At 48.4% G+C, this 22,540-nt stretch overlaps 2 protein-coding genes across 4 annotated transcripts in view; one reads left to right on the top strand and one right to left on the bottom strand.

The window, feature by feature from the left end:
* The first annotated feature begins 5,538 nt into the window (after window positions 1-5,538).
* Window positions 5,539-7,743, top strand: Rpl8 (ribosomal protein L8). Its single transcript, XM_075959729.1, has 6 exons — window positions 5,539-5,558; window positions 5,747-5,894; window positions 5,975-6,116; window positions 6,244-6,462; window positions 7,286-7,401; window positions 7,548-7,743. Exons 2-6 carry the CDS (start codon window positions 5,757-5,759, stop codon window positions 7,704-7,706), a joined length of 774 nt encoding a protein of 257 aa, XP_075815844.1. The 5' UTR covers window positions 5,539-5,558; window positions 5,747-5,756; the 3' UTR covers window positions 7,707-7,743.
* Window positions 7,744-9,829: 2,086 nt separating this feature from the next.
* LOC142843000 (uncharacterized) overlaps window positions 9,830-22,540 on the bottom strand; it is a 30,637-nt gene continuing 17,926 nt past the window's right edge. Inside the window, exons 1-6 of one of the 3 annotated variants that reach the window (XM_075959691.1) lie at window positions 22,264-22,427; window positions 21,245-21,629; window positions 17,071-17,161; window positions 16,745-16,871; window positions 16,384-16,497; window positions 9,830-11,724 (exon numbers count right to left, since the gene is read on the bottom strand). In XM_075959691.1, coding sequence (XP_075815806.1) covers window positions 10,400-11,724; window positions 16,384-16,497; window positions 16,745-16,871; window positions 17,071-17,112 — 1,608 coding nt within the window. In that variant the 5' untranslated portion in view covers window positions 17,113-17,161; window positions 21,245-21,629; window positions 22,264-22,427 and the 3' untranslated portion in view covers window positions 9,830-10,399. Of the gene's footprint in view, window positions 11,725-16,383; window positions 16,498-16,744; window positions 16,872-17,070; window positions 17,162-21,244; window positions 21,630-22,263; window positions 22,523-22,540 lie in introns of those variants that run through there. The other 2 variants (XM_075959689.1, XM_075959690.1) reach the window with 2 other exon arrangements.

The raw sequence follows: 22,540 nt of genomic DNA on the forward strand, positions 1-22,540 counted from the left end.
GGACAGGCTCCAAAACCACAAAGAAACCCTGTCTTGAAAAACAAAAAACAAAAAACAAAAAAAAAAGTACAGAATTGCAAGGAGCTTTACGTATAGCATAGCAAGATGAACTATCATACCCGGGGTGCTCAATAGGCAGCATTCTTGGGAACTGGTGTCCCTGTTACTACCTTCAGATCACCTCTGGAGAATGTTCACTCTAACGTCTAACAGCCCTGGGGTTTTAGTTTGGTACACTTCTGTGTTATTTCTGTGTACTCATTTGACCTCTTCAGTAACCAATGAAAAAGATCCTTTTGTCCCTACATTAAAATGAAGAAACTGATGTTTTTGTCTTTCTCAAGGTCCCATAAAGTCAAGTAACAGAGCTCCTTATCTTTCAAGGTCACATTTTCCCTCTACTGGTGTAGAATCTAGGATTTTGCACGAGCCGTCCTGAGTGCTGGTGCCTGCAGAAGTGAGAAGTGTCAAATTTCTTGGAGCTGCAGTTACAGACAGTTGTTATCCACCTGACATAAGTAGGTGCTGGAACTGAAGGGAGTCCTCTGCTGGAGCAGTCTGCGCTGCTAACCCCTGAACTATTTCGACAGCCCCTCAATTCCAGATTTCTGCTGTGATGCACACTTGGCAGAGACAGAGCTAATCTAATCTCTTAGTTTGAACGACTCTTTCACAGGAATCACTAAGACCATCAGAAAACACAAATATTTATATAACAATTCATAACTAGCAAAACTATAGTTATGGAGTAGCAACAAAAATAATTTTATAATTGAGAGTCTCCACAAAATGAGGAACTATATTAAGGGGCTATGGCATTAGGAAGGTGGAGAACCAGTGATTTAGGATTTATAGTCAGACCCCTCAGAGAAAGTTTAATACATCTCTAAGGCGACCCTCCTAAACATCTGAAATCTTCATTCCCCTTCAACTACTCTACCCGTTCCAGCTGGCTTCTCCCCTTAGCCCTGAGTAGGAAACCTCGTTTGACAACCTCATCCTGGACCCACAGGAGACTGACAACGGTCTCCTTTCCTGTTGCAATCTGCTACAGTTCGGATATTCAACAACACCCCCCCCAAAGCCCATGTGTTGACATCTTGATCAATAGGGTGCTACCACTGGGAGGTGGTAGTCACCGCGGTGACTTTTTTCTTGTGCTGAGATGAGCAGTTTTGCTCTGGCACAGCCTTCCACCATGATGTGCTGCTATGTAGGCTCGAGGAATTGTGGACTGAAACTGGAGCAATATAAACCTTTTTACTTTGTAAACCTACCTCGGATAAAAAAGGGGGGCAAAGGGGGTCAGCATGGTGGCTCCCTGAGTAAAGACGCTGGCTGCCAAGCCCGAGGACCTGAGTTAGATCCCAGCAACCCACATGATGGAAGGAAAATGCCAACTCACAGAAGTTGGGCTCTGGTCCCCTTATGAGCACTGTGGCATGCTCCTTCCCCAACAAATTAAAGACATGCAATTTAAAATTTTTAAAAAATATCTCAATATTCATTATAGAGTCGTAAACCCAACACATCCTCCTGCAGGGACAGTCTATGGCCAGGTTATGGAAATCAATGTATGCTGAGGCAGGAAGGGTCAGGCATGGGAGAGCTGTTGTTCTGATTCTTCTGACTAGTTGCAAACTTTGGGGTACGTGAAGTGTGTGGTCTAGATCTTCTCAGGGTCCCTGAAGCCTGAACCTGTGGTCAGTTAACACTCTTCCTAGAACTGTCTCAAGTCTCCGCTCTGCATCTAGCTCCATGGTTTTCACCTCGGAGCCCACTCTTCACACAGGTGAAAGCAAATCATGGACTTCTCTGACATGAAAGACAGGAGCAAACATCGTAGGGCAAGGAGTGCATTCTTAGGATCTGAGCTGCTCGGAAGCTCAGTCACTCGCATCTGTAGCAATACCAGTTTGTGAAAATATCTTTTACGTTTAAAGAGTTGGAACTTTAGCTGGACCTCGTAGTCATGTTAATAATACACTTGGAGGCCGCTTAAAACAGCGGGACATCCTGTCCTGTACTCAGTCTGTTTTTTTTTTTTAAATGTGTAGCCCAGGCTGGCCTTGAACTCGTGATTCTCCTGCCTCCGCCTCCTTCAGCAAATCCTACTGCTCAGTTTGTTTTCTCTCAAGACGGGGTTTCTCTGTTGTAGCCTTGGCTGTCCTCGAACTGGCTCTGTGGACCAGGCTGACCTCGAACTCAGAGATCTCCCTGCCTCCCTCTGCCTCCTGAGTGCTGGGATAAAAGGCGTGTGTCACCACTTTGGGGTTATCTGTGATGCATTTACCCAGCACAGAGCAAACATGGACAGCATAGCAAAAAGAGACCATCTCAAAAGAGTTTGGTTGTTTTTTTAAAAAACAGAGTAGATGAAATCTCAACATGAGACTCTCGGGCTCACCAAATCTGGGACAGGCCCTGAGTATACAGACAGGCCAGACAGTAAAGTGTCACAGGGACAGAGGAGTTGAGTGCATGACACCAGCATGGTTGTCACCTCATGTGGGCCCCAAATGACCACAAGCATGCTTGTACTTATAGTGGTGGCCACTCTGTAGATCAACAGTGAGGCCACTGCTGCTGACTAGAGGCGTCTGTCTAGTCTGTCCTAAGGCAGAGTTCTGCTCCTTGAAAGCCTGCAGCAGGAACACCAACTAATCCAGGGCTCTGGTCCTTAGGTCTTGTAAATGTGAGCTCCTATCCTATAGCAGGCTTTCTGGGACTGCCAGTCCCCAAATCATGACACACACTTATTATTAATTATGAATGCTCAGCCTTAGATTAGGCTTGTTTCTAGGTAGCCTTTGTTTGTTTGTTTGTTTTATTTGTTTTTCAAGACAGGGTTTCTCTGTGGCTTTGGAGCCTGTCCTGGAACTAGTTCTTTTTTTTTTTTTTTTTTTTTTTTGGTTTTTTGAGACAGGGTTTCTCTGTGGCTTTGGAGCCTGTCCTGGAACTAGCTCTGTAGACCAGGCTGGTCTCGAACTCACAGAGATCCGCCTGCCTCTGCCTCCCGAGTGCTGGGATTAAAGGCGTGCGCCACCACCGCCCGGCCCTGGAACTAGTTCTTATACACCAGGCTGCCCTTAAACTCAGAGACGCACCTGCCTCTGCCTCTTGAGTTTTGGGATTAAAAGCACTAGCTTTTTTTTTTAAACTTAAATTAGCCCATTTCTATTTATCTATGTGTTGCCCTGAGGCTCGTTTATCTCGTCTAAGTCCTGTCCATCTGTTTTCCTGCTTCCTCCGTGTCTGGCAGGCACCCAGTTCCCTCTTTCTTTCCACCTGCCAGCCCTGCCTATCCTCCACAGTCCCACCTATTCCTCCTGTGCCAAGCTGTTGGTCATTCAGCTTTTTATTAGATCAATCAGGTGCCTTAGGCAGGCAAAGTGAAACAGCAACACATCTTTGCATAGTTAAACAATTATTCTGCAATACAAACAAAGGCAACATAACTTTACATAGTTAAACAATTATTTTAATTCACATTACCCTATGCATTTTAGGTTATCCCAGGTTTTCCTCCTCTCCAAAGTGAGAGGACTTGCATTTATGACAAATTACATGAGACAAGAAATACTTAAAAATAATACTAAGGGGATGGAGAGATGATGGCTCAGTGGTTAAGAGCACTGAGTGCTCTTCAGAGGACCTGGTCTCAATTCCCAGCACCCACGTGGCAGCTTGCAACTGTTTGTAACTCCAATTCCAGGTGATCTAATACCCTCACACAGAGTATATACAGATAAAACACCAGTGCACATTAGTTAAATAAATCTTCTTTTAAAAGTAATACTAAAAGGAAATACACAAGTCATTTGTTTCTGACATTACATTTGAAAAGCAGGGATTAGCTGACTATGGCTGAAACGAGGGGTCGTGCTTAGCCCAAGCAGAGACAGAGCCTAACCGCAGAAAGGTGAGCCCTACCCTGAGCTCCTCAAAAGGCCATGCCCAGTGTTTGCCGTCTTCACCCACATTAGCCATGGGTGATGCATGTCTATGGAACCCCTGCTTCAAGCCAGGCTGGGTGGCCTTACAAGTAGGTGAAGGCTGATATCTGGCCAGGGGTGGGCCACAGTCCTCACGACTGTGGGAGGATACCTGCTAGAGCTTTGTGTTGGGAACCCTGTAGGGTCATAGATAGCTTTCTGGCTGTATTCAAGGCCTTGCTACCACTAGCACACACCTACCCCACTGGCCCACAGGACAGTTTTGGAGGAGTCTAACAAGTATGTGTAAGTGTTTGGTCCCTGTTGGACTCTTCCTCTATAGCACCCTTCACTCTGGTTCTCTTCTGGGCTGACTCAGAACGCCTTATCCTGCCTTGGGTGACTTGATCTCCAGTTCTGCAGGTTCTTGATCCCTGCCACCCCCAGCTTCGCTGCCCTTCTGGAATGCCTCCCATGCACCAGCATCCTGTGGAACTTGAGCAGTTAATGATGGGGTGCCCCTTCCTCTTCTCAATATGCCATACAACTGGGTGTCCCTTCCTCCTCAGAATGGTACTTTTAGCCTCTGCTGTGCAGTCTCCCAGTTTGAGTACCAGTCTCTATTACCAACTGGAACCCTGAACCCTCATTTATCTCCCCCTTTGTCTCCATGGCATCGCCTACTAATAGGGTTCACACAAATGAAGACCCTCTCTTTGGGGGCTCTGTGCCACCAGAGACATCTCCAGGGCATTTTCTTGGCAAGCAGCCCCTCCTTTGTCTCGTTCCTTCCTCCCCTTTGCTCTCTAGGGTCTTTGTCCCCATCTTTGTCCCAGTCGCTAAGCTGAGGTCATGGACTTTTGGATTCTCTGCCAGACCTGTTGAGGACTTGGCAGGTGGCCTTCTGATTCCTAAATTCCAATCTCCCTCCTCCCCCTTCCCTTCTTCCTTCTTATTCCCCCAAGACAGGTTTTTTTTTTTTTTTTTTTTTTTGTGTGTGTGTGTGTGTGTGTGTGTGTGTGTGTGTGTAGCCCTGACTGTCCTTGAACAGACTCTCTAGACCAGGAAGGCTGCCCAGGTGCCTCTACCTCTGGGAGTGCTGGGATTAAAGGCGTGCACCACCACCGCTCGGCTTCCATATCCCAATCTTCTAGTTGTGCAAAGCACTAGGCTTCCCGAGTCTATACGTCCAATCTCCTACGTCTACCTCGGAGTTACAACATCGGGAGACTCTCGATTTATATAGAAACCCTTGTTTGAGCCAAGCTCGGAATCTCGGGTTCTGCAGCTCAGTTCTGTGTGGCCCTGGACAAATCCTTCCACCTCTGGAAGCCTCCACCTCTGGAAGCCTCCACCTCTGGAAGCCTCCACCGCCGCCCACCTGCCCTCCACAAAACTCCTGAGTCAGTTTCCCCAGAGGCCGCTTCTCCCAAGGGCACCTATGTAGGTTACATGTCAGCCTCAGAGCCACTAGCAGGTAGAGACCAGGACTATCCGCGCGTGACTACAAGCTCCGACAGGCATCGCGCCGCGGAAGAGGCAGTGCCCCTTCCGGCGCCCCGCCCCGGAAGATAAGGCTGCTTGCCGCCGCGTATTTCCTCTTTCGGCCGTGCTTGCCGGCAGGTAGGTTGTGTTCGGGTCGCTCCCGGCTTGAAACGATCCACCGCCATCTGCCACCGTCACCTATCCGGTGGTCTGTCGTGCGGCCTGGCCCACTCATCCAGGACAGGGAGGGAGGGATGGCGGCGTCTGCGGCCTTGGGAGCTGGCGGGGACCTGCTTTTCTGCACGCTGAATGTGAACCCTTTCCAGACTCGCCGCCATGGGCCGTGTGATCCGAGGGCAGAGGAAAGGCGCCGGTTCTGTGTTCCGCGCGCACGTGAAACACCGTAAGGGCGCCGCGCGCCTGCGAGCTGTGGACTTCGCGGAGCGGCACGGTTACATTAAGGGCATTGTAAAGGTATGAGGGCACCGGCGGGGGCAAGCAGGGCAACAGGGTGCCTCGAGGAGACCGTCTCACCTTCTCAACCTGCCCCATAGGATATCATTCATGACCCCGGTCGCGGCGCTCCCCTCGCCAAAGTGGTTTTTCGTGATCCCTACCGGTTTAAGAAGCGGACGGAGCTGTTCATCGCTGCAGAGGGAATCCACACCGGGCAGTTTGTGTACTGCGGCAAGAAGGGTGAGCTTTAAGGCGGGGAAGGACGGGCTGGGCCTAGGACTTAGAATGCTGTGCCTCATAGTGTGGGAGCCGTGTGGCTTCGCATTGCTTTTGGCTTTACCGGCCGCTTGGTCACTTCTCTCCACAGCCCAGCTGAATATCGGCAATGTTCTGCCCGTGGGCACCATGCCTGAAGGTACTATCGTCTGTTGTCTGGAGGAGAAGCCTGGGGACAGGGGCAAGCTGGCACGAGCCTCCGGGAACTATGCCACAGTCATCTCCCACAATCCGGAGACCAAGAAAACGCGAGTGAAGCTGCCTTCAGGGTCCAAGAAGGTCATTTCCTCAGCCAACAGAGCTGTCGTTGGTGAGTGCCAGAGAGGAGTGGAACCCTTCAGACTGGGTGGTCAGCATGTGAACAGCCAGCTGCTAGACCTGGGACCTAGAACCAGATTTCTTATTTCCTTGTTCTTGGGGGCACCAACTTTGAACACAGGATACTCGTGTGGGTTGAATTGTAGAATAGTACGATGTCTACTTTATGGGTTTCTTCCAGCATGGGCTGTAGAGATGGCTCAGTGGATGGAAGCAATGGTTCTCTAGAGAGCAACCGGGTTCCTTTTCTAGCTCAGAGCTGTAACTCGAGTCCCAGGGAATCCGGTGCTCTCCTGGTGTCTGCACAAATGTGCACAGGTCGATGCATGCATCCATATACAAACAATTTAGGTGCACTGTGACCTAACCTAGGACCTGAATCCTGTGCTTGTGTGTGGTTCTTTTTAGAGAAGATGAGGCCAGTCAGTATTGGGTGACTTCTAAAAGATGTCCATGAAGTGGGACATGAGTCAGATTCTCATGTTTGGTTACTTGGGAATGTTTCACAACTGGCCAAACTCATGGCTGCTCAGGGTAGGTTCCGAGGGTAGGTTCACAGAGAGCGTTTTTGTTCAGTGGAGTTTGTATGGGAGGTGTCTTCAGAGGCTGAAGGACCAGTCCTGAATGACAGATTGCAGAGTAAGGGGTTCCCTAGCTGAGGTTTGCTGAAATGCTCAGGCACCTGGATGGTGCATTTCCTTGAGACTGACAGTGGTCTTGGGGTTGTAGATTCCTGGCACAGCACTAATGGGGGTGGTATTTGAGACCCGAGGGCTTTGTGGTGCACATCTCAGAGGCGTCCTTTATTTCTGCAGGTGTTGTGGCTGGTGGGGGCAGAATTGACAAGCCTATCTTGAAGGCTGGCCGTGCCTACCACAAGTACAAGGCCAAGAGGAACTGCTGGCCACGCGTACGTGGTGTGGCCATGAATGTAAGTAACCAAGAAGTGGGTGTGGGATAGTATTCCTGTGCTGGGAGGATCTGCAGCAGGGAGGTCCTAGGCAGTGGGTTCTGCCAGCCTTCTCCAGATAGGTGAGATTATTACCTTTACTCTAACCTCATTCTCTATCTCTATAGCCTGTAGAGCATCCCTTCGGAGGTGGTAACCATCAACACATTGGCAAACCGTCCACTATCCGAAGAGATGCCCCTGCTGGACGCAAAGTGGGTCTCATTGCTGCCCGCCGGACTGGGCGACTACGTGGAACCAAAACTGTACAGGAGAAGGAGAACTAGAACTCAGGAGCTAATAAAGTATGTCCTTTGGCTAATAGGCTGTGTGTGAGCCTCAGTTTTTTTTTTTTTTTTTTTTTTTGGTGGGGGGAATCCCTGCCATGTAGCCCCTTGGTACAAGGAAGTGACCTGAGTGTGGGTCAGAAGATGACATGCTAGAGGGCATGTGAACATGGTGTGCTGGGCCTGGAATTTGGGTGGGTCCTCATTTTTATTGTGTATATTAGTGTACAGGTACATTGCAGAGCCTGACTGGATGTCAGAGGACTAGGTGTTCTCTGGAGATTGAACTCAGGTTGTCAAGCTTGGTGGCAAAGCATTTTACCCATTGAGCCATCTTGCTAGCTCAATGAGTTGAATTTTCACTAAGGGTATTAGGACATCCTATCTGATGAATAAATTTATGGCGCTATTTTCTCTTGTAGGCCAGGCTGGTCTCGAACTCACAGAGATCCGCCTGCCTCTGCCTCCCGAGTGCTCGGATTAAAGGCGTGCGCCACCACCGCCCGGCTGGCGCTATTTTCTCAACACAAGCTAGAGCCATTTGGGAAGAGGGACTCTGAATTGAAAGAACCCCTCTACATGCTTGGCCTATAGGAAGTCTACTGGGCCTTTTCTTGATTAATGATTGATGTGGGAGGGCCACGCTTGGGCAGGTGGCTGTGGGTTATAAAAGAAAAACATTGAGCAAGTCATGCAGCATCTCCCTTAGCACCACTTACATGTGGACTGTGATGTGGATGTGAACCCAGTTAACCCTTCTCAAGCAGCTTCTGGTCACAGTATTCTATCGACAGCCATAGCAACAAATTTGTGCCAATATCGACCATTTTGGTGGGAGGATTGTGGGCTAGAAGATGGCTGAGTTTTCAGGAACTCAGAAAATGGTAGTACAGATGGTGTTTTCAGAAGGAAGTTTTGAGAAACACAAAAGACTAGAGGCAGATATTTGGTTTTTCGACAAGGGTTTATCTGGCCCTGGCTATGAACTCTAGAGACCAGCTGCCTCTTGAGTGCTGGGACTAAAAGACATGCATCACCATGCCTTCTGTTTTGAGACAGAATTCCACTATGTAGCTGTGGCTGCCTTTTCTAGGACTAGAGGCATATACCACCATGCTGGTATTACTCGGTTAAGAATCTGTTCTGCTCAGCTGAGAGGAATTTAGCCAAGATACTAAAACCATTAAAGGCAATCGTTGCTGGAATAATCTGTGGCTCAGCTGGGCTTTAATCAGTTGTGATTAAGAGATTGGTGTATGCCTTTAATTCCAACAGAGGCAGGCCTGGTCAACAATGTGAGTTCAGAACAGCCAGGGTTGGTTACACAGAAACCCTGTGTGTGTGGCGGGGGTGTGAGGAGGGCGTGGTAATCACTATGAGGGTGAAACCTGGGAGGTGTTTGCCTACTTAGGGTTAGCATCCAGAGAGAAGCTGTGGTCCTGAGGCAGGTAACTGAACTGATGATGTGTGGTACAGGTTTTGAAGGCATGTGTGGGTTCAAGCTGAGGCTTGGCACTGAGAGGCCAATGAAGATGCTGCCTCAGTTGTAGAAGCCCTAGGGCTGAAGGGCTCCTGGAGAGAAACCCAGGCCTGGCACCATATGGCAGGGTTAGAGCTCTTGAATAGATGCTACTACCACAGGACCAACAGGTGTGTGTGAATGGATCCTACCTGAACTTTATGAAAGCAGCCATGAGGAGCAAGCTAGTAAGCAGTGTTACTCCATGGCCTGTATAGGAGTTTCTGCTTTGACTTCCTGTGATGTGGAAGTGAAATAACCCTTTCTTTGCTAAGTTGCTTTGGTTATGGTGTTTTATCAGGACAGATAAGACAGACAGACACCAAACAGTTTACGTAAATTCTCACTAATGTATATTTTTCCTTTTCCAAACACTTAGAGCTGCCATTTCAGAATATTTCATAAGAATATTTTAAAATATTAGTTTTATCTATGTGTGTGCATATCACACACTCTTGCTTGGATCTCACATGGAAGCCTGTGGGAGATGGTTCTCTCCTCCCACCTTGTGGGTTCTGGAAAGCAAACTCAGGTTATCAAGTTTTATCCATTGAACCCATCATCCCTCTGGCTCAAGAATTTTTTTAAAATGATACTTTATACACATAGTACTTAAGTGTTTAATAAATACCAAAAATAAGCTGGGTGGTGCTGGCACACGTCTTTAACCCCAGCAGTAGGGAGGCAGAGGCATGTGGATATCTGAGTTTGAGGTCAGTCTGGTCTACAGAGTTCCAGGATTGCCATGGCTACACAAAGACCTTTCAAAGTAGCCCCCCCCCTAAAAAAGATAACTGAAAATAGTCCAACATTCTAAATTTAAATACAACATTTGAATGACCAGATGTATTTAGGAAAGGCGTGAAGCTTGTAAGACAACTCCATTTGAAATGTCAATATAGTCTTTTCAGTTGCTTCAATAAACTGATTCATGTCAAATAATCAAAGGCAGAATTATGGCTAACTTTACCATTATCCACAATTATAGGATTCTCCACTATAACCTCAAGATGATTAGGGAAAAAAGGTAACACCAGTAGAATGTTTTTCTCTAGAAGGAAAAGGAATTGTGACATTGAGCCACCAAGGAAAGGTCCTGCAGATTTACCAGAACTGGGAGGAAAGCTGTTCATGTATTGTGCAGGTTCTAAGTTGGGCTTCTGACCGCCATGGGTCACAGCTTCTTGTGTACTTTCTGGTGCTGGATCAGGTGCCCGTGCTGGTTGAAGGCACGCCCACACTCCCCACACTCATAGGGTTTCTCTCCCGTGTGGATCCGCTGGTGTTGGATGAGCACCGAGTACTGGCTGAATGCCTTGCCGCAGCGATTGCACTCGTAGGGCTTCTCACCGGTGTGGGTCCTCAGGTGCACGATGAGAGTTGCTTTCAGGCTGAAGGCTTTGCCACACTCTGTGCACTGAAAGGGCTTCTCGCCGGTGTGGATTCTCTCGTGCTGGATCAGAGACCTGCGCGCACTGAAAGCATGCCCGCATTCGCCGCACACATAGGGTTTCTCCCCGGTGTGGACCCGGAGGTGCTGGATGAGGTGCGAGTGCTGAACGAAGGCCTTCCCACACTCGTAGCACGCATAGGGCTTCTCCTCTGTGTGAATCCTCTCGTGGTTCATTAGGGTGGAGCGGTGGCTAAAGGTCTTGCCGCACTCACTGCACTCATACGGCTTTTCCCCGGTGTGCACGTTGTGATGCTGGATGAGCACCGAGCGGTCACTGAAGGCCTTGCCACACTCACTACACGTGTAGGGTTTCTCGCCGGTGTGGACCCGCTGGTGCTGCAGCAGGGTTCTCTTCACGCTGAATGTCTTCCCACACTCGCTGCACCCATGAGGCTTCTCTCCAGTGTGCACCCTCTGGTGGCTCCGCAGGACAGTACTGTGGTTGAAGGCTTTCCCGCACAAGGGGCACACATAGGGCCTCTCCCCCGTGTGGATCCGCTGGTGCTGGATGAGGTGGGAGAGCTGAGTGAACGCCTTCCCACACTCTAGACATTCGTGAGGCTTCTCTCCCGTGTGGATCTTGTGGTGCTGGGCAAGGTCCGAGCTCACTCTAAAGGCTTTCCCACATTCGTTGCATTCGTAGGGCTTTTCACCGGTGTGGATCCGCCTGTGCTTGCTGAGGACAGAACTCTGGCTGAAGGCCTTCCCACACACATGGCAGACATAAGGCTTCTCACCAGTGTGTATTCGCTGGTGCTGGAGGAGGTGAGAGCTCCGACCAAAGCATTTTCCACACTCGATGCATATATAGGGTCTCTCTCCGCTAGGAGCCACCTGGTGTCTAGCAAGTGGGACATTAGGATTTGATACCTGGGCAGTATGGGGGCCAACAGGGGCTGGATTTGGGCAGATGTTCTGCTCTGTTTTGCAATGTTCTTCATTAGCCTCCTTCAACGATGTTTCCCCCAGAATCACTGCTTTTTCGTCTGAGATCAATGGCTGTAAGTTCAAGTTTGTGTTTTGGTTTTCTTCCTTGGTTTTCCATTCTGAAACAACAAATACAAAATGAAAAGGTTAACACTCGCCGGGGTAGTGGATGGGTGGTACATGCCTGTAATCCCAGCACTTGAGAGGCTGAGGCAGGAGGAGGACTGTGAATTCAGTATTTAAGTGAGAGCACTTGCCTCTAGCAAGCAGAGCCCACCACAGCCCAAGAAAGTGCTGCTATCAATAAACCATGCTTAACTCTATTATTTTATGTCTAGAATTACTTCCCAAGCTCTCTCAGGCTTTATGTGGATGCAGTTGTCCACACATTGGGCAACATTCTGTTGACTGAGTTTTCTGTCCTGCCCGGTTCCTGTAGTATTAAGTCCCAAAGAAATCATACAGAGGTCTACATTAACTATAAACTGATTGGCCCATTAGCTCAGGCTTCTTATTAACTCTTACAACTTATATTAGCCCATTATTCTAGTATATGTTAGCTATGTGGCTGGGTACCTTATTCAGCGAGGCAGTCATATCTTGCTTCTTCTGTGGCTGGGTCAGAACTACCAACCAAGCTTTCCTCTTCCCAGAATTCTCCTGTTCTTGTTGCCCTACCTCTACTTCCTGCCTGGCTACTGGCCAATCAGCATTTATTTAAAATATAATTGACAGAATACAGACCATTGTCCCACACCACTTAACCATTTCTCCACTGTCTCATCTGCAGACTTCCCTGAGTGGGTTGTCATACTTGATGGACAGCCTAGGATAGGAAGCCCCACAGAAAGATGTAAATTTAAAATGTGTGCGCATGCACGGAGGGCGGGGGGGGGCAGTACATGGACTGTGTGCACAGGGAGATCAGAGGACAACTTTTCGGACTTAGTTCTCTCCCTCCAACCCTTATGTGTGGTCTGGGGATTGAACTCAGGCTTCCAGGCTTGCATTGCTTACCTTTATCTGCAGAGATACCTTACAACTCCGAAAGTCTCACATTTTTGAAGGACATACAAGGGTCTCTGGCAAGGACCAGTGGGATCAACAACTTTGGGGCAAAGTACAGATTTAGTAAGCTTTGCTGCAGAGGCCAGGACCACAGGCAAGTACAGTGTCAGCTCTTCCTCTTCCATTCCCTTCTATGTCAAGATAGCAAAGAACTAGGTGTTCTTACTCCTTGGAGTGAACTGGTGGGCCATGCATGTATTGGACCCCCGACATGAGGGAGGCCATGGCAGTCCTTTTTGGTTTACTTTATCTTATATGCACTGATGTTTTGCTTGCATGTATGTCTGCATAAAGGTGTTGACTCCCCAGAACTGGAGTTAGATAACTATAAGCTGGCATGTGGGTTCTGGGAATTGAACCCAGGTCCTTTGCAAGAGCAGCCAGTTCTCTTTTTTATTTGTTTTTCTGAGACAAAGTTTCTCTGTGTAGCCCTGGCTGTCCTAGAACTCACTCTGTAGACCAGGCTGGGCTGGAACTCAGAGATCTGCCTGCCTCTGCCTCCAAAGTTAACGACATGTGTGACCTCTAACTGCTCAGCCATCTCTCCAGTCCAGCACATGCATGTCACCCTCGGTTGTGGCCTGAGCTATGGAGTCACTAGATGCTTCTGTTCTCCTAGAGAATCTGTTTTGTTTCTTCCCTCCCCAGGAAGCCTGAAGGCTCTTCAAGAGGATCTATCAATCCCCTATGGCCGACCTCCATAGGCAGCTTCGGCAGTATCTGAAAATTCTCCTCACCTCCACCCCCAGTCTGCTATGGTCACAGTCAGTGGCTTGCTCTGCAAAGCCAGTCATATTTGTCCTGGTTACTCAGAAAGGTTAGGCAGGAGGATCACTTCAGCTTGGAGAGGGAAAGAAAAAGGAAAAAAAGTTCTTTGCAAGATTTCTGTGACGTAATGCTGTGTCCTTGCGGCTGTCACGTGACTATTTCTCAGAGGAGAGTGGATTTCAGGATAATGAGATTTTTTGTTTTGTTTTGTTTTTTTGATTTTGAGACAGGGTTTCTCTGTAGCTTTGGATCCTGCCCTGGAACTAGCCTTCTTAGACCAGGCTGGCCTTGAACTCACAGAAATCCACCTGCCTCTGCTGGGATTAAAGGTGTGTGCCACCACTGCCCGGCAAGAGAGGATAATTCTTTTTTTCTTTTTTTTTGTACTTTTTTTAAAGATTTATTTATTTATTAAACATACAATGTACTGCTGGAAAGGAAAGCACTAGGTCTCATTACAGATGGTTGTGAGCCAAATGTGGTTGCTGGGAATTGAACTCGGGACCTCTGGAAGAGCAGCCAGTGCTCTTACCCTCTGAGCCATCTCTCCAGCCCCGGAAGGATAATTTTTTTTTTTTTTTTGGATTTTTCGAGACAGAATTTCTCCATAGCTTTTGGTTCCTGTCCTAGAACTAGCTCTTGTAGACCAGGCTGGCCTCGAACTCACAGAGATCCGCCTGCCTCTGCCTCCCGAGTGCTGGGATTAAAGGCGTGTGCCACCACCGCCCGGCCGGAAGGATAATTCTTTTTCTTTTTTTTTTTTTAAAGATTTATTTATTTATTATCTTTTTTTTTTTTTTTTTTTGGTTTTTCGAGACAGGGTTTCTCTGTGGTTTTGGAGCCTGTCCTGGAACTAGCTCTGTAGACCAGGCTGGTCTCGAACTCACAGAGATCCGCCTGCCTCTGCCTCCCGAGTGCTGGGATTAAAGGCGTGCGCCACCATCGCCCGGCTCGGAAGGATAATTCTTAAGGGGAAAATGGCCACAGTGAAACACTGAAGTCAGTCAACCAGTATAGTTGTCGCTACGTTATCTCTTCCCACTTTGAGGGGCGCATCCAGGAAGAACAGGTTGGCTGTGGCTTTCCTGAGACCCTGATGTTACCTGCAGTCAGGGACTCTTCATCTAATGCAACTGTAAACACAGACTTCCAGGTTGGACCTAGAAGATCACGTCATATCATTGTCCCTGTTACAATTTTTCCCAAGTAACTTAAATTTTTTTTTTTTATGGTTACTGGTCTTTCCTTTCTCTTTCTGTGCCAATAACACCATGCCAACATGGTGAATGTTCCTAAGACCCACCGGACATTCTGCAAGAAATGTGGTAAGCACCAAGCCCACAAGGTAACAGAGTATAAGGACAAAAGTTCTTGATACACCCAGGGAAAGCGGGCAGGAAATAGAGTGGCTATGCTGGGCAGACTAAGCCTATTTTCCACGAAAAGACTAAAACTATAAAGAAGGGGGGATGGAGAGATGGCTCAGCAGTTAAGGGCACTGACTCCTCTTCCAGAGGACCAGAGTTCAATTCTCAGTACCCACACGGCAGTTCACGACTCTCTGTAACTCCAAGATTTGACACCCTCACACAGACATGCATGCAGGTAAAATGTCAATGCACATAAAATAAAAATAAACTATTAAAAAAAACTACAAAGAAGACCACACTGTGACTTGAGTGTGTTGAGCCCAACTGCAGATCCAAGAGGATGCTGACATTTTGAACTGGGAGCTTTCATTTAAAAATACTTTTTAGCCGGGCGGTGGTGGCGCACGCCTTTAATCCCAGCACTCGGGAGGCAGAGGCAGGCGGATCTCTGTGAGTTCGAGACCAGCCTGGTCTACAAGAGCTAGTTCCAGGACAGGCTCCAAAACCACAGAGAAACCCTGTCTCGAAAAACCAAAAAAAAAAAAAAACAAAAAAACAAAACAAAACAAAAAAAAAACTAAAAATACTTTTTATTTACTCTATGTGTATGAGTGTTCTCTGCTTGCATGTATGTCTGTGTACCACTTGTGTGCCTGGTATGTGTGGAAGCCAGTAGAGAGTGTAAGATCCGCTGAAACTGGAGTTACAAAGGCTTGTGGGCTGCCATGTGGGTGCTGGGAACTGAACTCGGGTCCTCTGAAAGAGCAGCAATGCTCTTAACTGCTAAGAGCATCATCATCATCCCAAGTAACTATCTGATGCTACTATATATGTCATAATATTAATATTTATTTATACCTTTGTCTATTGCTGATAATATAAATGATTTTTATTATCTAACAATATTTCTAGAAAATCTCTTTTTCCAAGTTAAAAATCATATGAACTTCAAACAATACTTTTCTTTTTCAATCCTTATAGTTTTGTTTTTTTTTTAATTTTGATTTATATAATACATGGCACCTTAGTACAATATTTCGCGGGTCAAGGGATAGTAGATTCTTTCATACCCGAGATCACACTTCCAGCTCTTCACCATGAGTATCAGGTTGAAAAATTCCCCTTTTATACTAAGAGCCTTGTTCTAAATCAAGTAACCCAGGCCGGCGGTGGTGGCGCATGCCTTTAAACCAGCACTCAGGACGCAGAGACAGGCAGATCTCTGTGAGTTCGAGGCCAGCCTGATCTACAGAGTTCCAGGACAGGCTCCAAAGGTACAGAGAAACACTGTCTCAAAAAACCATAAAAATAAAATATTCCGTAGCCTCTACAGGGCTCAGGATCCTGTCCTCCCTCCTCTGTACCTAGGCTCACCTCCCCATGTAGTTTCCTACCCCACCTGCGCTTCCTTCATGGACTACTGCTTGGCCCAGGTCCTCCCAGTCTGGGGACATTCTGTCAGAGGAAGAGTGACAGAGCCCTCCCCTGACCAATGGAAGCTTCTTCCATCAGCGGCTCCGTCTGAACTAGATTATACCTGCAGTGGAAGCAGGATTAATTCTCCTCACTCACCGGAGTGGCCACTTCCCAGGCCCTGGCTCGGCTCAGTGTCCTGCCCATCCAGGACCCATGGATCTTCTCCTCGCTCCAGCTGGGAGATCACAACAGGCTTGGATCCTGGGAGTCCTGCTCATGAGGAGGGAAGCCCCTGGATTATACAATATTTGCTAAAATACTCCCTTAATCCATGCTCCATGTGGGCACAGGAAAAGGACAAAGCTTCCTTTCTGTTGGAGCTGAATCCCTGAGGTGAGCAAGCCTCAGGACCAGTCTGCTCCAAGTCCCTCTCTTCCCAGCAGCTGCCCCATCTCTGGGAAACCCCCGACCTGAGTCCAGCACACAAAGACAAATGGAGCCCATGGAGGAGCCTTACCTAGGGAGACCACATTGCCGTAAGTCTCCATCATCACATTCCGATAGAGGCCCCGCTGAGCAGGGCCCAGGCGGGCCCACTCCTCTTGGGACAGCAGAACAGCCACGTCCTCGAAGGTCACCTTGACCTGGAATGGCCAGTTTTTTAGTAACTTCGTGCCTGACAGGTAGTACACCTGCCGTGGGGGACTGGTGGCGGCCCCCATAGAGTCACATGAGCTCAGTAGGAAGTAGTGATTGAGCTCAGGAGAGGCAGTGATACACGGACTGCTTGGGCACAGAAGGAGCTTTGGTCAAGCCACTGAATAAGCTTTTGGGACCACTCACCTGAGGTCCTGCTGGCAGTGGCAGAAGTCCAGCTGCTGCCATCTTGGCGTCTTAGGTGTGTAAGGACAAGAGGAATCAGGATCCCGTGGGGCTGAGAAAGCAAGAACACATGAGAGTCCAGTTCCAGAGAGCCTGACATCTGTGTGTGGGGGTGTCCCTTGTCAGGTAAAGTCAGTGAAAGGCAGGCTGACAGCCGGGCGGTGGTGGCGCATGCCTTTAATCCCAGCACTTTGGGAGGCAGAGACAGGTGGATTTCTTTGAGTTTGAGGCCAGCCTGGTCTACAGATCAAGTTCCAGGACAGGCTCCAAACCTACGGAGAAACCCTTTCTCGAAAAACAAAACAAAACAAAGCAAAGAAGGGCAGGCTGAAGTTAGACTCCAGGAGCTCAAGCCCTTGTAGTTCTGTTCTGTCTCCCCAGGCCCACGCTCACATTGGTATTCTCTAGTGCAGAGTCCTGAGCAAACATTTGGTTCCTGGGCTGTTCCCATCTAGTAGGCTTAGTCAGGGAAAGTCCCACTTGAAAAATGACAGGGGAGCCAGAGGTTGTGATATCTTTGTGGGTTCAAGGCCAGACTGGCCTACATGGTAAGTTCTATGTCAGGCAACGCTTCACATCCTGCTCCTCCCCTTTTTTCAATATAAGTAGGGCTAGAGATAGCTCAGGGGCTTAGCGTTAAGAGTGCTTGCTACTATTGGGGGTTAGAGAGATGACTCAGAGATGAAGAATACTGGCCGCTCTTCCAGAGGTCCTAAGTTCAATTCCCAGCAAGCACATGGTGGTTCACAACCATCTGAAATGAGATCTGGTACCTGCTTCTGGCAGAACACAATATACATACTAACAAACAAACAAATAAATCGAAAAAATAAAAAAAGTACTTGTTACTTTTGCAGAGGACCCAGGTTTGTGCCCAACTTCAGTTCTAGGAGATCTAATACTTATTTCTGGCATCTATGGTCTGTTACATATACATATGAAAATAAAATAATTTTTAGAATGATAAGGATCTCTAAGCATCTACCTATTGTTTTCTAAGGACTTAAAAGTTCCAGTCTTTCACAGCCTAGACCACTGGGGTCCCCATGAGTGACTGATCATATCTATGTGGAGAGCCAGTGAAGACTGGTTGCTGGCTGGCTCACCTTGGCCTGGCCTATGGTCCTGCCTGCTCACAAGGACAGTAGCTCCTCAGGGCCCTACATGCTCTATACTCAAGGCATTCATATGGCTCATATGAACCTAGGGGCATTAAGCCATGCGATCTCCCAAGAAGTACTCCCTCCAAAGTGGGAAGCGGGTCATCTACTTCTGTGGAAAACCACAGGCTCGGGCCCTTGCTTAGTCTTAGATAGCCTCTGTGCTCTGATGTGGGAAGGGCTCAGCCTATGGACGGGCAACACAGGTCTGAGCATGGTTATGCGTGAGCTGAGTCTGGAGTACCAGAGGGTCCGGGACCTGAAGGATGTCTTGTCTCACCACTTGGCGGTGGGGGTTCCTGCGGACACACCTTGATAGACAGATGTTTAATACAGATAAGAGGTTGGGGACAGAGAGGGTCTGAGAGCGAGCCTGTAGCAGATGGGTTCAGTCTTCTCAAGTGTTGGGCGGGGGCATCTACAACAGTGAGACAGAGCCAAGGTTGCAGCCAATGGCAGATGGTACTGGAAAAAATGGGGAGCAAGATTATAATCTATCCTTTCAGGTTATAATCTGTCCTTTCGGGTTATAATCTGTCCTTCCGGGTTATAATCTGTCCTTTCAGGTTATAATCTGTCCTTTGGGGTTATAATCTGTTCTTTGGGGTTATAATCTATCCTTTCAGGCTATAATCTGTCCTTTCGGGTTATAATCTGTCCTTTCAGGCCTCTGGTTCTCTGATAGTGAAATGGAAGCTGATCATGGCTCCTTTCCCCTGTAGGTCCAGCTATTCAGAAAGGTGGAGGCAGAGGATCCTCAGAAAAGACCAGGTTGAGTTACATAGTGAGATCTTGCCAAAAAAAAAAAGAAGGGTGAGCATCATGACCTGCAAGGTTGGCTTCCCACAAAGCCCGACAACCTGAGTTCAATCCTACTACCCACCTTGTAGAAGGATCTGGGTTCAATTCCTAGCAGCCACATGGTAGCTCACAACTGTCTGTATCTCCAATTCCAGGGAACTCTACACCCTCACATGCACGTACATGCAGGCAAAACATCAATGCACGTAAAAATAAATAGATTACTTTAAAAAGTGCCAGACAAAACCAGCCTATTTAGAAAATAATCTTGAAATAAGAAAGCCCTTTAAAGCATAGCAAAAAGCCAAAATACTTTAATAGAAGTGATTTGCCCATAAAACAAACAAACAAACGCCCAGCTGGGCAGTGGTGGTGCACACCTTTAAACCCAGCACTGGGGAGGCAGAGTCAGGTGGATCACTGTGAGTTCAAGGCCAGCCTAGTCTACAAAGTGAGTTCCAGGATAGCTAGGGCTATTACACACTTGAAATTATCACACTTGAAATGGATTAAATAAAAATGCTGCGGATCCTCAAGTAGCTGCAGTGGCAGAACTGCTGCAGGTCCCCAAGCGGTGGCAGTGGGCAGTGGGTCCCAAGACAGCCAGTCCCAGGCAGAGATGGAGCAGTTCCCCAAGTGGGTGCAGCAGGAGAGACACACAGATGAGCATGCCATGAAACCATGCCGCAGGTCTCCAAAGGCGATGGGTGAGAGACAGAGACATGGATAGGCATGCCATGCAGAGTGAGATTGGATATTTATTTAGTGGGTTATGGAGGGGGAAGGGAGAAGGGGAGAAGAGCAGAGAGGCAGAGAGAGAGAGGGAAAGGGAGAGGGAGAGGGAGAGAGAGAGAGAGGGGGGGGGAAGGGAAGAAGTGGGGTGAGGCAGAGGCTGTTTCTTTGGGAGAGAGCCTGAAAAGGAAGAGACTCAGCTGCAACCAGGAAGGAAGATCTGCCTGCCTCAGCAGACGGGGAAGGGAGTGGGCGTGGCTTGCCTCTTAAAGAAACAAAACAGATCATTACAAACTTTCCCTTGGAAAACAAAAATTATATAAAACAAACAAACAAATAAAACCAAAGAAGACATTATCTATCTATCTATCTATCTATCTATCTATCTATCTATCTATCTATCTCTGAGACAGGGTTTCTCTGTAGCTTTGGAGCCTGTCCTGGCACTAGCTCTTCTGGCCTTGAACTCACAAAGAAAAGATTCCCCTGCCTCTGCCTCCTGAGGGCTAGGACTAAAGGCATGCACCACCACAGCCCAAAGGAGACATATAGGCAAGTGTGTATTTTAATATACACAAAAAGAACACACGCTGGTTAATCTGAATGGGAATACAAACAGCTAAAAGACAAATGCAGAGTTTTCACGTTCACCAATAACAATCGAGAATGGAAACATCTTGATGGCAAGAATGCCCCAGGGACTGGCCTCTGCATAGGATGGCACAGGTGGCTTACTAGCCCTAGCCTATTAACCTCATGCCATTTCTCTGTGTCCCCCACATGGAAATTCCCAGTGTGCAATGTGGCAGAACTGATGCTCACACAGCTTTAAACAGAAGCATCTATCTAGTAGGTGGTAGAGCCCACAGGAGGTTTCTTGCCATATTAATAACAGGAGTGTGCACACGCACCGGCAGTAGTACTTGCTTCCAATTATTCTAGAAAGATACATCAGAAATCCCTCCCAGTGTCACTGTGTTCTCACTGACAGGACACTGGGCAGGCATGTAAAAGAATCCTTGTGGGCTGGGGAGAAGGTTCAGTGGTCATTCTGACTAACGTCCTCTGACCTTAGGGAATACTACACCTCCCTCATACAAGGCAATTATTGTACCCACAACTCAGCAAGCATGTGGAGACCAGAGGACAACCTCAGCCATGACAAGCTCAATAGAGGCCTGAGTCTCAGTAGTTTTCCCTAAGGAAATGCCAGGTTCCAAGAAAGACCACAAACTGAGACCACCCAGGAACCACCCAGGAATAGACCATCCAAAGGAAATTCTTAACATTCCAAAAATTGTAGATAGAATCACCTGTCAGCACACACCCATTGGCTTTTCACCAGGACACCCTAGACAAATGTCAGCCAATCTGGGGTCCCGAACCTTGGAAATCCCTCACCGCCCCCCCCCACCTTTGCTGCTATAAAAACCCAGCCCTACCTGTGCTAGGGGCTCTCACCAACACATTGGACACCAGGAGTCCAAGTTTGCAAACTGTGTAGAAAAAGGCTCTTTGCTTTTACATACGGGACTTTTTTTTGGATACTTCGAGGATCTGGGCATAACAAGCATATCCAGTTTTTAAAACGTGGGTTCTGGTGATCTGGACTCAGGTGTTCAACTGAGCCATCCTCTTTTCCCGGCAATATCATCTTCTGTTAATATTTAAATGCAGGGACCGAAGAGAGGGCTCAAGGGTTAAGAGCACAGCTTGTTCTTCCAGAGGGCCTATATTCGATTCCCAGCACCTATGAAATGGCTCACAGTCCGTTCCAGGTGACCCGATGCCCTCTTCTGGCTTCCGTTGGCAACAGCCATGCACATACTATACAGATACACAGGCAGACAAAACACAAATACACATAAAATAAAAATTAAACAGAAAAATGCCATTTTAGAGAAGCTGTTGCCACCCATTAAAAGGGGCTATTTCAGAGTAACAAGAAAGCATCCGCAGAAGAACAAATTCAAGAAGAAGCTGTGCTATGTGGAAGAGGGCAGGACACCTTCACTTTGACAGGAAACAGCCTCAGCTGCTGAGGATGCCACAAGGGTGTTTGCGCGGTCGATAAGACCGTGTAAGTGACTTTAAAACCCTGTACAGTGAGTGGACCTGACGGCAGAGAGGATCGTGCGAACCCAGGAGTTCCAGGGCAGTCTGGGACGCGGTTATTTCACAAAACCTCATCCGAATCCCAAGCTAAACCAAATTAACTAGCCACTAAGAAAGCTTATGCATATCAGAACCATCCATCCCGACCCAGGCTGGTGGGAGCCACTGTGTGGGGTCCAGGGGAGAGGGGCCTGGAGGGTCCGAGGGACTGGGGCAGAGGGTGCGGCCTGGGGGCAGCAGCCGGGCCGCAGGCATCCATCGGGGGAAGGGCTGGCGCACGTGAGGACGCGGAGCTTGGGTGCGGATGAAGGAGAGAGTCCCGCGCATCCAACAGAACGCCACTCACCATCTGCTGCAACCTTTTCGCCCTGTGGCTGCTGTCTCAGCTCCCTAAGACAAAGGGGCCGTCCCGCCCGGTCTGCGCAGTCGTCAATCCCAGGGGACCCCGCCCCCGTCCCCACCCCCCAGTCCTGGACCACAGCGCCTGAGGGTCGGATCGTCCGCCTTGCCTCTGGCTTTTCTTGCCAAAGGACTCCTGGCCGGCGCCCCCGGACCACTGAGAGCCGAGGCCTCCGCAGCGCCTAGAGAGACCGCGCCAGCTCTTTGAGGCGGCGGCGGCGGCG

This window comes from Microtus pennsylvanicus, chromosome 2, assembly GCF_037038515.1.
Source record: "Microtus pennsylvanicus isolate mMicPen1 chromosome 2, mMicPen1.hap1, whole genome shotgun sequence".
Classification (NCBI taxonomy): domain Eukaryota; kingdom Metazoa; phylum Chordata; class Mammalia; order Rodentia; family Cricetidae; genus Microtus; species Microtus pennsylvanicus.